The sequence below is a fragment of the Lithobates pipiens genome, unplaced genomic scaffold (genome assembly GCF_037356315.1).
Source record: "Lithobates pipiens isolate NorthernLeopardFrog02 unplaced genomic scaffold, aLitPip1_a1.2 Scaffold_16, whole genome shotgun sequence".
In the NCBI taxonomy this organism is placed as follows: domain Eukaryota; kingdom Metazoa; phylum Chordata; class Amphibia; order Anura; family Ranidae; genus Lithobates; species Lithobates pipiens.
This window is the reverse complement of record NW_027507748.1, coordinates 587,453,859-587,469,604: the sequence shown is the minus strand read 5'-3', so window position 1 is coordinate 587,469,604 and position 15,746 is coordinate 587,453,859. Positions and strand designations below refer to the sequence as shown.

The 15,746-nt window shown below is 46.7% G+C and overlaps 1 protein-coding gene across 1 annotated transcript in view; it reads left to right on the top strand.

The window, feature by feature from the left end:
• Positions 1–15,746, top strand: part of LOC143983792 (sterol O-acyltransferase 2-like) — a 287,433-nt gene that overhangs the window by 229,356 nt on the left and 42,331 nt on the right. Inside the window, exons 12-14 of the mRNA XM_077483879.1 lie at positions 11,236–11,334; positions 11,430–11,565; positions 12,728–12,873. Coding sequence (XP_077340005.1) covers positions 11,236–11,334; positions 11,430–11,565; positions 12,728–12,873 — 381 coding nt within the window. The remainder of the gene's footprint in view (positions 1–11,235; positions 11,335–11,429; positions 11,566–12,727; positions 12,874–15,746) is intronic.

Sequence of the window (15,746 nt, the reverse complement as noted above, 5' to 3'; positions counted from 1 at the left end):
CTTTCTACCCTTGTTCTTTCTGGCCCCCACTGGTGCTCTCAAGCTCCCCCCATTGCTCTCCACTCCCCCCTGCTCTTTGTACCCCCCCCCGTACTCTCCAGCCCCCGTGCTCTCCATCCCTATTTTTCTCTCCCCCCCAGTGCTCTTCACCACCCCACACTCTTAGCCCCCCCAGTGCTCTCAGCCTACCGTGCTCTCTACCCCTGTTCTTATTGCCCCCCGGCTGCTCTCAAGTTCCCCCCAGAACTCTCTGTTCCCCACCCCTGTGATCTCCACTCCCCCTCGCTCTTTGCCCCCACCCATGTGTTCTCCAACCCCGCCAGTACACTTTGCTCCCCCTTCTCTCCAACTCCCACCCAGTGCTCTCCACTTCCCCAGGACCAGAGGACAGGCTGACTGGGGCTGGAAACTGAGGACAGCTGAAGGTCCAGGTGGCCAGGGACCACTCCATCTCACAGCAGACAGATCCTCTGGAAGGAGCACAGTCCCCATCCAAAACGAGAACAGACCCTGCCTGCTGCTGGCCATCATGGATATCCTGCTGGCATGCAAGGTACCGTACCAAGCATCAACAACACACCTTCCCACAGACAGGGACTGCAGACTGGGACATGGGGCACAAGAGGGGCTGCAATGATGGACACAGTGAGGCTGCATTCACGGCACAGTAAAGCTGCATTTGATGGACACAGTGAGGCTGCATTTGATGGGCACAGAGAGGCTGCATTGGTGGGCACAGTGAGGCTGCATTTGGTGGGCACTGGGGAGGCTGCATTGAGCTCTTGCATCAAGTTTGCAGTCTTTGACCATCTCCTGTAGCATGTCTGCAGTCTCTGAGGGAGTCTGGAGAGGAGTCAAGAGTGGGAGCACCGCCAGGATGGGGGTCATGGGAGAAGTCAGACTTGTGTGAACTGTGGACAGGAGACTATAGGATAAAACCAGAGCCACCAAGCTGGAGCCGACTGACTGAGCCCTGCACAGTGCACCTGAGAGGAGGTCAGTGAAAACACCGCCAGGCCAGTCGGGGGGGGGGGGGGGGGTCACTGATGTATGGGGGAGTGAATACGATAATGTAAGGGGTACTGATATAAAGGGTTTCCTCCTTATATTAGTAACCCACCCCCCTTACCTTTGAGTATTCTTTCTGCAGAAGGTGCCCCCCCCCCCACGTTCTGAGTTCCTGGGGTCCCCCTTGATGATTGATTACTTACCACTATTAACTGGTAAAATGTATGGTTTTCCCTTTCATGAACAAGAAAATAATGACGTTATGCTGTTGGGCTGGTATAATAATGCTGTGAGGCTGGTATGACATTTTTTCCAGGGCTGGTTTTTGAAAGCATGGGCGTCCGCAAGGTTACTCAGGTGGCTGCATACCATGCCCATATAGCCTAGAGAATGTACATCTTTTTACATTGCAATACATCTGTTGTTGCCATATTTTTATCTTTATGAAAACAATCGATACATTGACAGTATGAGATCAAAATATGGCCACCACAGATGTATTGCAATGTAAAAAGATGTACATTCTCTAGGCTATATGGGAATGGAACACAGCCACCAGAGTAACTTCCAATACAAAGTGAAGATGAATTATCTGTTATATAACACATATATATTACCAGTGGAAAGATTTTCATGAGATTGTCGAAAAGGGGCGGAGCATGAGTGGCCTTAAAATGATGCCCCCCCCTTGGAAAAAGTTCTGTGGACGCCCATGGGCAGAGGTGCTTGAGGTCTATATAAGTTTGTGTAGAACTCATTTGAGCCTGCTCATCTTGAGTATGTGAGAACTCTGTCTAAGTGGAACTAGTCCAAGTGGTGAGTTAAAAACCAGAGTTAGTGGAACTGGTCCAAGTGGTGAGTTAAAAACCAGAGTTAGTGGAACTGGTCCAAGTGGTGAGTTAAAAACCAAAGTTAGTGGAACTGGTCCAAGTGGTGAGTTAAAAACCAGAGTTTAAAACAGAAGGTTATAACAGGGGTCATAGTAGCTGTGTAGTGCGAGTACCTGAGTGTTGTCTGAGTAGTGTGTGTGTGTGTGTGTGTGTGTGTGTATCGTTAGTACTTGTGTATTGTGGGTGCACGCTAGTCTGTGAGTACCTGTGTACTGTCTTGTTGAGTATTAGTGTCAGGAAGCTAGTTGTCAGGTAATTTGGACTGGGTATAATCTCTAATCCTCATTAAATTAATAGGTACGATGACTGGCGGGTGTGGAGAGGCGACTCAGTGTACATCTTGCAGCGTGTATGCGTTCCTTGATCATCTGATCGAGGGTGAATACTGCTGTGCAAAATGTATGCACATTGTTTCCCTGGAAGCCCAGGTTCTGAATCTGGGGAAGCAACTGTCAGCACTGAGAGGACCCTCCACCTTAAATGAGAGCCAGGAACGTACACGGCAGGTGCCGGCAGGGGCCAGCATAGAGGTGGGTGGAGACAAAAAGGTGCAGGCACTAGCAGAGAGTAGATGGGTGACAGTCAGGAAGGGTAGAGGGGCAAGTGCCAGGGAGGCCGATCCAGGGCTGGAGCATCCCAATAAGTATGCTCCATTGAGTGATATTGGTGATCCCAGTCAGGGACCATCACTGCTGGAGCTGAGGGATTCTCCTAGCTGCCAGAAGAAGAACTCCTCCAGTGAGAGTGGGGGGGGAGCGAAGGGAAAGGAAAGACAGATTCTGGTGGTAGGGGACTCAATTCTTAGGCGGGCAGAGAGGCCAATCTGTAACAACAACCTGAAGTGCCGAACTGTATGTTGTCTGCCGGGCGCTCGGGTTCGGCACATCACGGATCTGGTGGACAGATTACTGGGAGGGGTGGGGAAGACCCAGCTGTCATGGTGCACGTTGGCACCAATGACAAAGTCAGAGGCAGATGGAGTGTCCTAAAGAATGATTTTAGGGACTTGGGAGCTAAATTGAGGAAAAGGACCTCCAAGGTAGTATTCTCAGGAATACTACCAGTACATCGAGCCACACCAGAAAGGAAGAGGGAGATTAGGGAAGTAAACAAGTGGCTCAAAAGCTGGTGTAGTAGGGAGGGGTTTGGGTTCCTGGAGGACTGGGATGACTTCTCAGTCAATAACCGGTACTATAGAAGGGACGGACTGCACCTAAATGAGGAGGGTGCAGATCAGCTGGGATTAAGGATGTCCAAAAAGTTAGAGGGGTTTTTAAACTAGGCGATGGGGGGAGGGTTCAGAGATAGAGATAGTCAGCGTGGAGCATATTCCAGAGGGTAATATTAGGGGCATTAGTGGTGGTGTAACCAAAGCACATAAACCCAAGGTAAATATAGTAGCAAGTCCTAGTTGTAATCTTGGAACACCCAAGAGGATAGTTTGTGACTGGTCAAAATATATTAATACATTAAAATGTTTGTTCACCAATGCCAGAAGTCTGCCAAGCAAAATAGGCGAGTTGGAAGCTCTGGTGCATCAGGAGAGCTATGATGTAATCGGTATTGCTGAAACTTGGCTTCATTCCTCGCATGACTGGGCTATTAATATTCCTGGCTATGCACTCTTTCAGAAAGACAGAGTAAAAAGGAAAGGTGGAGGGGTCTGTCTGTATGTGAGAAGTGATCTCAAAGCGAGTGAGAAAGAGGACCTGGTGGACGGAGAGTGTGATGAGTCCGAAGCATTATGGGTGGAACTGCATACAGATGTGCGTAGTTCAAAGTTAATCATTGGAGTTTGCTATAGACCACCCAATGTTAATGAGGAGGTAGAGACTCAGCTCCTTGCACAGATAGTAAGGGCTGCAAGGGCTGGGACAGTGATAATAATGGGGGATTTTAACTACCCGGAAATTGACTGGGGTAATGGCACTGCTGGGACAGTTGGGCAAAAATGTATAATCCTATTACAGGACAATTTTATGGTCCAGTTTATTGAGGCCCCAACTAGGAATGATGCTCTGTTGGACCTGGTAATCTCAAACCATGCAGAACATATTACTAATGTTCAGATAAAGGAACATCTGGGTAGCAGTGACCATAACATGATTTCATTTGATGTTAGCTGTAAGCAAAAATCACATACGGGAAAGATAAAAACACTTAATTTCAAGAGAGCAAATTTTCCAAGGATGAGGGCTGCTCTCCAGGACTTAGACTGGGAGAGAATATTGGCATCAATGGGCACAGAACAGAAATGGGAATTCTTCAAAAAGACTGTTTGTGATCTCACGGCAAAGTATATTCCCATGGGCAATAAGTTTAAAAAGGCTAAAAATAAAACCGATGTGGCTCACGGCCAAAGTTAAAAAAGCTATAAACTATAAAAAAAGAGCTTTTAAAAAATATAAAAATGAAGGAACGCTAGCTTCATTTAAAAGTTACAAGGAATATAACAGAATATGTAAAAAGGTAATCAAGGATGCAAAAATTCAAAATGAAAGACAGATTGCAAAAGATAGTAGGACAAACCCCAAAAAATTATTCAAATATATTAATAGTAAAAAGGTTAAGTCTGAGCATGTAGGCCCTTTGCAAAATAATCTGGAGTGGGTGACTGTGGACAAAGAGAAGGCTAACTTATTAAATACTTTCTTCGTCTCTGCGTATACAAAGGAGCATGGGGGAGCTCATGTCCATAATGGGGGTGGTAGTGACGCAGCCCCAAATCCACAATGGCTCAAAAGTGATATGGTCCAGAAATATTTGGACCTGATGGCATCCACCCACGGATCCTAAAAGAATTGAGCTCTGTCATTTCAAAGCCATTGTATCTAATTTTTAGGGACTCATTAATGACAGGAATAGTACCACTGGATTGGCGCAGGGCCAATGTGGTGCCTATATTTAAAAAGGGAACAAAGTCTTTACCAAGTAACTATAGACCCGTTAGTTTAACTTCTATAGTTGGGAAGATACTGGAGGGATTAATAAAAGACCACATAGATGAGTTCTTGCAGGAAAAAAATATTTTAAGCAACAGACAGCATGGATTCATGAAAGACAAGTTGTCAGACAAACCTGATTTCTTTTTATGAGGTGGTAAATAAAACCTTGGACAGGGGGGTGGCGGTGGACGTGATATACTTGAATTTTGCAAAAGCGTTCAATACAGTTCCGCACACACGGCTCATGTGTAAGGTAAAGTCTACAGGTTTGGAAATATCAGTTTGTAAATGGATAGAAAACTGGCTAAAAGACAGAATTCAGAGAGTCGTGGTTAATGATTCTAAAGCCGCGTACACACGGGCGGACTGTATGGCCTACTTAGTCCGTCATACAATCCGACGGACAGTCCGTCATACTTTCGAATGAACGGACTTGACCACACACACCACTTTTTGAGCAGACTAATACGGCGTACTAAGTCCGCCATACTATCCGCCCTACTTTTGAAATGAACGGACTCGCCCACACACGCGGAGGAAAGTCCGCTCATTTCAAGCGCGTCTCCAGGTAGGCGGGGCCCGCGAAGGAGCCGTCGCTGACCCCGCCGCCTGGTATGGACTTAAAGGGGAACCCCAACGCCGAAAAAAATCGGCGTGGGGGTCCCCCCAAGTCCACAACAGACCCTTGTCCGAGCACGCTACCCGGCCGGCCAGGAAAGGAGGGCGAGCGAGCGCCCCCCTCCTAAACCGTACCAGGCCGCGTGCCCTCAACATGGGGGGGTGCCTTGGGGAAGGGGGGGCCGCGCGGCCCCCCCACCCCAAAGCACCTTGTCCCCATGTTGATGAGGACAAGGGCCTCTTCCCGACAACCCTGGCCGTTGGTTGTCGGGGTCTGCTGACGGGGGGCTTATCGGAATCCAGGAGCCCCCTTTAATAAGGGGGCCCCCGGATACCGGCCCCCCACCCTATGTGAATGAGTATGGGGTACAATGTACCCCTACCCATTCACCTGTAAAATAAAAGTACAAAAAAAAACACAACACACGAGATAAAATACTTTATTGCACAGCTCCGGGGGTCTTCCGTCTTCGGGGGTCTTCTCGCCGGACTCCTCCGATATCTTCTTCTAGCTCTTTTGCTAGCAGAGGAGTCCGGCTTTCTTCCTCGCCGCCGGCCTCTTCTCCCGACTTCGGGGGTCTTGTCCCCCTCTTCGGTTCTTCTGCCAGGCCACCGCGCCTTCTTATAGCTCTTTTACAGGCGGTGGCCCGGTCTTCTGTCGCCGCCGCCACCGCCGCCTTCCGTTCTTCTTCTTCTTCTTCTTCTTCTTCTTCTCCAGGAGATGTTGCCTCGACGATCTCTCCGGCCAGAATGCCAGGGACGCACTGCGCGGCCACTTATATAGGGACAAGGGGCGGTGTCACATGGCTTTATGTCACATGGGTTGGTCACATGGGTTGATGTCACATGGGGACTATGACATCGTAAGGGGGCGGGGTCACCATGTGACACCAAACCATGTGACATAAAGCCATGTGACACCGCCCCTTGTCCCTATATAAGTGGCCGCGCAGTGCGTCCCTGGCATTCCGGCCGGAGAGATCGTCGAGTCAACATCTCCTGGAGAAGAAGAAGAAGAAGAAGAAGAACGGAAGGCGGCGGCGGTGGCGACAGAAGACCGGGCCACCGCCTGTAAAAGAGCTATAAGAAGGCGCGGTGGCCCGGCAGAAGAACCGAAGAGGGGGACAAGACCTCCGAAGTCGGGAGAAGAGGCCGGCGGCGAGGAAGAAAGCCGGACTCCTCCACTAGCAAAAGAGCTAGAAGAAGATATCGGAGGAGTCCGGCGAGAAGACCCCTGAAGACGGAAGACCCCCGGAGCTGTACAATAAAGTATTTTATCTCGTGTGTTTTTTTTTGTACTTTTATTTTACAGGTGAATGGGTAGGGGTACATTGTACCTCATACTCATTCACATAGGGTGGGGGGCCGGTATCCGGGGGCCCCCTTATTAAAGGGGGCTCCCGGATTCCGATAAGACCCCCGCCCGCAGACCCCGACAACCAACGGCCAGGGTTGTCGGGAAGAGGCCCTTGTCCTCATCAACATGACCCCCGCCCGCAGACCCCGACAACCAACGGCCAGGGTTGTCGGGAAGAGGCCCTTGTCCTCATCAACATGGGTACATTGTACAAGGTGCTTTGGGGTGGGGGGGCCGCGCGGCCCCCCCTTCCCCAAGGCACCCCCCATGTTGAGGGCACGCGGCCTGGTACGCTCGCTCGCCCCCTTTCCTGGCCGGCCGGGTAGGGTACTCGGACAAGGGTCTGTTGTGGACTTGGGGGGGACCCCCACGCCGATTTTTTTCGGTGTTGGGGTTCCCCTTTAAGTCCATACCAGGCGGCGGGGCCAGCGACGTCTCCTTCGCGGGCCCCGCCTACCTGGATACCCGCTCGGGCGGGAAAAGTCCGCTCATTTCAAAAGTACGGCGGACTGGCATACACACGGGCGGATTGCTCGCCGAAATGCGAGTACGACGGACAGTATTTCGAAAAATCCGAAATACTTAGTACGCCGGACTGCACGCTGAAAAAGTCCGCTGAAGCCCACACACGAGCGGACTGTCCGCTGAAATGTGTTTCGGCGGACTAAGTAGGCCATACAGTCCGCCCGTGTGTACGCGGCATTACTCTAAATGGTCTAAGGTTATCAGTGGTGTACCCCAAGGTTCAGTGTTGGGACCCTTACTTTTTAATATCTTTATAAATGATATTGGGTCTGGGATCAAAAGTAACATTTCCGTCTTTGCAGATGACACCAAGCTATGCAGTGGAATAACCTTCTTACAGGATGTCTGCAATTTACAAGCCGACCTCAATGCTCTGTCTAATTGGGCGACTATGTGGCAGATGAAGTTTAATGTTGAGAAATGTAAAGTTATGCACTTGGGGGCTAAGAATATGCATGCATCATACATGCTAGGGGGGTACAACTGGGGGAATCCATAGTGGAGAAGGATCTGGGGGTTTTGGTAGATCGTAAGCTCAATAATAGCATGTAATGCCAATCTGCGGTTTCCAAAGGCGAGCAAAGTCCTTTCCTGTATTAAGAGAGGTATGTACTCCAGAGAGAGAGATATAATTTTGCCCCTGTTCAAATCATTAGTAAGACCTCATCTGGAATATGCAGTTCAGTTTTGGGCACCAGTTCTCAAAAAGGATATCGGGGAACTGGAGAAAGTGCAGAGAAGGGCAACCAAACTGATAAGAGGCATGGAGGAACTCAGCTATGAGGAAAGATTAGAGGAACTGAATTTATTCAGATTAAGGGCGGATATGATCAACATGTACAAATATATAAGGGGTCCATATAGTGAACTTGGGGTTGAGTTATTCACTTTACAGTCAACAAAGAGGACAAGGGGGCACTCTTTACGTCTGGAGGAAAAGAGATTTCATCTCCAAATACGGAAAGGTTTCTTCACAGTAAGAGCTGTGAAAATGTGGAATAGACTCCCTGCAGAGGTGGTTATGGCCAGCTCAGTGGATTGCTTTAAGAAAGGACTGGATTATTTCCTAAGTGTACATAATATAACTGGGTACTGACATTTATAGGGAAAGTTGATCTGGGGAAAATCCGATTGCCTCTCGGGGGATCAGGAAGGAATTTTTTCCCCTGCTTTAGCAAATTGGATCATGCTCTGCTGGGGTTTCTTGCCTTCCTCTGGATCAACTATGGGTATAGAATTGGCTATATGGGCTGGTATGATATTATTATATATATATTTTTTTTTTGTGGTTGAACTGGATGGACTTGTGTCTTTTTTCAACCTGACTAACTATGTAACTATGTAACTATATTCAATATATGAAACAGTTTATTGTGTCAGGACCAGAATCTGAACCCAGAACCTCTGTTGTGTCCAGCAGTAGCTCTTTTTGCTGAGCCACCTGAGAAGCTGGACTGCATGCTGTCTGAACCCTTGGATAATCTTGTCTTTTACAATGTTTCTGGGGAACCTTGAACTCCTCCCATGAACTTCCTATTTAAGCCATACAAGTGCACTTCCTGTTTGTCAGATTATTTTGCTCTTTCCAGCCCATATCTTGCTTGTTTGTTTACCTGCAGCTGTCCTTATCTCCACTACCACTTGTTACTGGCCTTTGGCTTGTTCCTCAGCTATGCATCTGTTTGAACCCAACCTGCAACCACTTGTTACTGACCTTTGGCTTGTTTACTGACTACACATTTGCTTGATCCCTGGGTCCTGCTACCGGACCCAGACTTGCTGACCTCCTGTTGGGGTGATCCTGAGGACTGCCACCTAGTACAAACAGGCAGCAAGTCCCATCTCCATTAGGAGCTCTGGTGAATACCGGTAAGTGCTTGGACCCTACACCTCAGGCCTGTGTCCTCTGCCAGGAAGACCTACTTGTATATTTATCCAGCTGGTTGGTGGGAGCCTTTCTACTGCTATTGCTACTGGTCTCCAAACCTTACCCCTGACCATGACATATTGGATAGTAGTATACTGCTGCTGTAGACTTTTTCGAGCTGAACTCCAGGTACAAAAAAATTCACTTACACTGACCAGCCATAACATTATGACCACCCACCTAATGTTGACTAGCTTCCTCTTTTGTCGCCAAAACAACACTAACCTGTCGAGGCATAGAATCCAAAGTAATGTCTACATAAGTGGCATGACCCAAGGTTTCCCAATAGAACATTGCTCAAACCAAGACACCACCTCGGATGGCTTGCCTTACTCCCACAGTGCATCCTGGTGCTGTCTCTTCCCCAGGAAAGGGACAGACACTCACCCGGCCATTCGTATGACGTGAAAGAAAACAGGATTCATCAGATCAGGTTATCTTTTTTTCCATTGCTCTGTACTCCAGTTCTGATGATAACATACCCATTGTACGAGCTTTTGGCTGTGGACACAGGTCAGCATGGGCACCCTGACTGGCCTGCAGCTATGCAGCTCCATACGAAACAGACTGCAATGCACTCTGTCTTCTGGCAACTTTTTAAGTGGTTTGAGCTATAGTAGCTCTTCTATTGGATTGGACTACACAGGCAAGTGTTTGCTGTCCATCAGTGTGCCTTGGTCATCCATGACCCTGTTACCGGTTCTCCAGTTTTCCTTACTTGGACCACTTTTGGTAGGTCTTGACCACTGCAGATCGGGAACATCCCACAAGACCTGCAGTTTTGGGTTTGCTCTGACCCAGTCATCTAGCCATTACAATTGGGCCCTTATCAAAGTCAAACACTTGCCCATTTTTTCTGCTTTCAAAAAAAAATGGGGGGGGGGGCAGGTATCTGCTCCCTTCAAATTACAGAGGCGGATAAACGGTTATGTGATCGCTTAGCTCCTGCACACTCTGCCACATGAACGATCTATTCAAGATAATGATGCAAAGAATTTGATGGTTGTGTATGAAGGGAGAACAGTACTCACTACAGAGGTGGGCGAGAGCAATCTCTTGGAGGGTGAGGGCAGGTGCAGGGTGTGTTAATGATGTCATCTGCTGAACTCTATCCTTCTAACAGGTTTTCGTGCTCTAAGGGTCAGACAGCAGGAAGTACTGGGGGAGTTTTTAATAGGAGACACTGGAGGCTGAGGCCTGCCCTAGAAGATAAAGAAAGCTTTTACTTTTCTGAAACAGAGGCTCATTAATGGTATAATGGTACATAGGGAAGCTGGAATTTAGAGAAAATGGGTGAACTTAGCCTTTAACCTGAACATTGTAAAGCCCCATACACACTATCAGATTTTCTGCTGATTTTTTCCTTCAGATTTACCAAAACCATATAATATGAGGTCCAACCTTAGGAGTTTCAATTTGTATGCAATCAGGCAAGCCCTTGCACTACATGTTTTTGGTAAATCTGAAGACAAAAATTATCAGAAAATCTGATAATGTGTATGGGGCTTTAGATTGATCAGCTTTGTGGTCAGAAGAAGGGTTTGGGAATTGCAAAAAAAGCTGTGCAGAATTACAATTTTGTGTGTGTGTGGAGGGGGGGGGGGGGGATAAACCTATTCAAATAGATCTGTGTATATACAGTATTGTTGTTTCACGTTAACCGGTACTTTAACAAATAACAGAGTATGATCTATTGGACAGCACAAGCATTTTTCTTTGTTACATAGTTACATAGTTACATAGTTAGTAAGGTTGAATAAAGACACCAGTCCATCCAGTTCAACCTGAGTGTCTACAATTGTCCCCATCACTTTACATTGCACACTCACATCAGTCCCTACCCTCAAGGAGCCCACAATCCAAGGTCCCCATTTATATACTAGGGCCAATTTTGGACAGAAGCCAATTAACCTACCTGCATGTCTTTGTCTTAAATTACCTGTTATTACTGTTTTGTTTATACAGGACTGGTGGAATTCCACTTCATTCTCAAACTATTACCGGACATGGAATGTGGTGATCCATGATTGGCTCTTTTATTATGTGTACCAAGACCTTCTGTGGGTAAGGGCCTGGTAGGGAGACAAAAATAGACAAATTATAAAAATAAGTGTCATCTTTGAAACAAGTGATTGATTTTCTTTTCATTTTGTTTTCAGCTGCTGAAAAAGAAGTTTCGTTCAGCAGTGACACTGGCCGTGTTTCTCATGTCCGCTTCTGTGCATGAATATGCCATAACAATATCACTTGGGTATTTTTACCCAGTTATGTTTTGCCTCTTTGCTATTTTCGGAGGTACAGATGGAGATCATTCTTAACCTTTTATTACTGGTATTGTTGGTATCAAGTGGCAGGAATGTTGATTTTGGGTTAATGTTTGGGTTATGTTGGGTTTATGAAAATCTTGCAGGGTCCTCTGCCTGTGTTTTTGAAGGTTCCAATGACTTCCAAGTAGGTTTTATCAAAAACCACCAACAACGGTGAAACAAGTGCAAGTTTCTAATTTAACATGAAAGGACATCAGTGCAAGCTGTTTAATGACTTTAACATGACTTCTATATCTTGAGCTGAATACACCTCACCTTGGAACCAGCCTGAGGCCTACAGCCAGGAAAGCTACTGTCTGGAACTTCATAGTGTCAAGGAAAGACCATCCTTGCCCAATGCAAAAATTACAGTTTGGAGAATTTAAATAGTTTGGTAAAATTCAACATACTTTACTATTATTGTTTTTTTTTTTTTTTTAATCTTTGCATATTCATTGATGGTGGCAAAACTAAAGGGCAATAACTCATAGCAAAGATTTTAGATAACTAAAGTTAGATCTCTAAACTCAGATCTGTTACCAGGGGCGTAACTATAGGGGGTGCAGCAGTTGCGACCGCAACCGGGCCCTGTGATGCAGGGGGCCCATGCAGCCCCCTCTACATATGGCCGGCAGCAGCATAGGCAGCAAGGGGTACCAGTGCACCATGCACACGGGTGGCTGGAAGCGGAGGGTGACTAGCAGAGCTCCATGCTCTACTATCGCACTGGCTGCTCTTTAGTTGTGCATTCCCCGCATGACCTGTGTCCTCAGAGTACCCCTCTCCTGCTCCATGCATTGCCGCTCAGTCCGATGTCTGTTCTCCCCAACCAGTGGTGGAACTACAGGGCTCACAAAGGTCATACCTGTTACCACGCCCTGGAGTTCCACCGCCAGACTCGGAGGGAAGGGCCCTGGCTGGGGTTCAGGGGGGCCCTTCATGGTTTCTTGCATCAGGGCCCTGAAGGTTCTAGTTACGCCACTGTCTGTTACCACAGGTTACTGAACTTTTTGTTGAATAACCTTGACTATGGTTGTTGTAGAAGACTTACATTTTTTACTTTTGCTCCCGTTTGCATACAGTATGCCATGTATAGAAATATTTGTACTGTGAATAACTAATCTCTCTCTGTATATTCTTCTGTTTTTTAGTTCTGTTTAATTTTGCAATCAATGACAAACGAAAAAGTCCAGTGTTCAATGTAATACTATGGACGTCCCTGTTCATTGGTCAGGGCATCCAGGTTTCTCTATACTGTCAGGAATGGTATGCACAGATCAATTGTCCACTCACAGAGGTACATTGACCTTTTATCATTCAAACAATATTGTGCGTTATCCAGAATAATATATATTATGTAAAATAATATAAAAACAAAGCAGCCATAAATCACTCACAGTATTAATTTTAAAGTATAGCTAAAAAGTGATATAACCTTGATGACTAGGTTTACTCTATACTATAGAATTATCTTTGATCTGGTATTATCTGGTTTGGTCTTGTGCAGATATTGTTAACTGATTAGGAACAAAACTCTGTAATGTCTTAACTGCTTCCCGACCACCTCGCACCGTTATATACGTCAGCATATCGAGCGCCAGCAGGAAGCTCCCTGAGTCGGGTTCCATGAACTTGATCGCTGCGGAGATACCCGCGATCGCCTCACGTAGAGGAAGAACGGGGAGATGCCAAAGTAAACAAGTATCTCCCTGTTCTGTCTAGCAACAGTGACACTGATCTCTGCAGATCAGTGATGTGTAAAACACAGCTATGCCCCCCCCCACACAGTTAGCAACACGCTCCTAGGACACACTAAACCCCTACACTGCAACCTAGTGGTTAACCCCTTCACTGCCAGTGTCATTTACACAGGAATCAGTGCATTTGTATAGCACTGATTGCTGTATAAATGACAGTGGTCCCAAAAATGTGTCAAAAATGTCCAATGTGTCCGCCATAATGTCGCAGTCACGATAAAAAAAAAAAAAACGCTGATCGCCGCCCTTTAAAAAAAAAAAATATATATATTAAATAAAAATGCCATAAAACGATCTCCTATTTTGTAAACGCTATAACTTTTGCGCAAACCCATCAATAATCGATTATTGAGATTTTTTTAATATATTTTAAGGGGATATTTATTATCGCAAAAAGTAAAAAATAATGAATTTTTTAAAAAATTGTTGCTCTTTTTTTGTTTATAGCGCAAAAAATAAAAACCGCAGGGGTGATCAAATGGCACCAAAAGAAAGCCTATTTGTGGGAAAAAAAGGACATCAATTTTGTTTGGGAGCCACGTCGCATGAACGCGCAATTGTCAGTTAAAGCGACGCAATGTCGAATCACAAAAAGTGCTCTGGTCAGGAAGGGGGTAAATTCTTCTGGGGCTGAAGTGGTTATAGTAGGGCTTATAGAAACTGTTTTTTATTGTTAAATTTAACAGTAAAACCAGGGTTGAAAACCTGCTGTAAATTACAGTATCTCACAAAAGTGAGTACACCCCTCACATTTTTGTAAATATGTTATTATATCTTTTCATGTGACAACATTGAAAAAATTACACTTAGCTACAATATAGTGTAAGTAGTGAGTGTACAGATTGTATAACAGTGTAAATGTGACGAAGAATACATGGAAAAGGGAAAACTGTGGGATTTTCTGTGTCAAAGAAAAAATATATATAGTATTTTTTAATTCTAAAAAATATATTTTCTGGGGGGCGTGGCTCGGCACGCAACGGAGATGGCAGCCTAAACGAGGAGCTCCGTTAAGCCCAAGGCCCTAAGCACCTCTCTGCCGTTTACTTACCGAGGATGAACAAGCAGTTTCGCGGCACTCAACACACGCGATCCCACAGATCCACCGCGGTGTCTGCAGGCAGGAATATCTCGGAGATTTTCCAGAAACAAGCGGTGGCACAGCGGCCTCAAAGAGAAGCAAGATGGCGCCGACACAGGCGGATGGTGATCTCAGTGAGGACTCTCAATCGGCTACAGAGGATCACGGTAGGAGACCAGCACGTCCCGACCACCCCCTCACCTATGCAGACATGTCGGGCTTTGCTGCTGACATTAAGGCGTCTTTTTCAGCAGCCATCACAGACTTAAAAACTAACCTGCTGGTGCTCACAGAAAAGATGGCCGCCGCGGACACTGCAGGGAAGATCAGAGACAGAGCAACACTCAGGCTGGACAATGTCACCTCCTCCCATGCACAGCACTTTATTGAGCTAAACAGACACATGGAGGACCTTGACAATAGGGGGAGAAGGAATAATATTAGAGTCCGAGGTGTACTGGAGTCTGTGACCGCAGATCAGATAATGCCTGCCCTTCAGAGGGTTTTCAACAGTGTATTAGAAAGGCCTGAGGAGTCCACCATTCGTTTGGGCTCACAGAGCCCTCCGAGCTTGAATTCGTTAGGGCTCACAGAGCCCTCCGAGCTAGAGGACCCGATACTTTGCCCCCTCGTGACATAATCTGCTGCTTGCAGAATTTCTCACTGAAGGAAGAGATTATGTTCAAGGCACGCAGAAATGACCAGATTGTGTTCAACAGTGAGAACATAAAGCTTTTCCAAGATCTCTCACAGATAACATTGAAAAACCGCAGAGCCCTGCGCCCTTTATTGGATGTGCTCAGAGCAAGAGATCTCCGCTATACCTGGCGCTTCCCCTTTGCCCTTTCAGTATCACACAATGGCAAGCAATACATGCTCCTCACACCGAGTGATCTCCTGGAATTTTGCAATGCACTACATCTGGACCTCGTGGACCTCCCGGACTGGTATCAGGAGTTCACGCTACTGCCTAGAGAGAGGAGCCCTCCTCTTTCCCCTGTGACAACGCCTGACAAGCGCCACGCCAAAAAACAGTGTCAAGCCTGGCAGGAGGGTCCAGGTACGGGAACTCTGCGCAGCAGGGCACACTCCTCTAGATCCCTAAGGGATGACTAACTGTTGGCACTACGAGCCCCTGGGATCATGTCCCCCCTATGTGTGGTCCGCCCTCACCACATATTTCCTGGGCACACAAGACTTTGTTTCATTCTTTTCAGCAGACACCACTTGCTTAGTTGAAGATTTATCTTGGCAGCCCTGGAGCTCAGCAGCTCACGTTTATCAACACCATTTTTTTTATTTTGGAAGAGTTGACTTGACCTCCAGTCGACG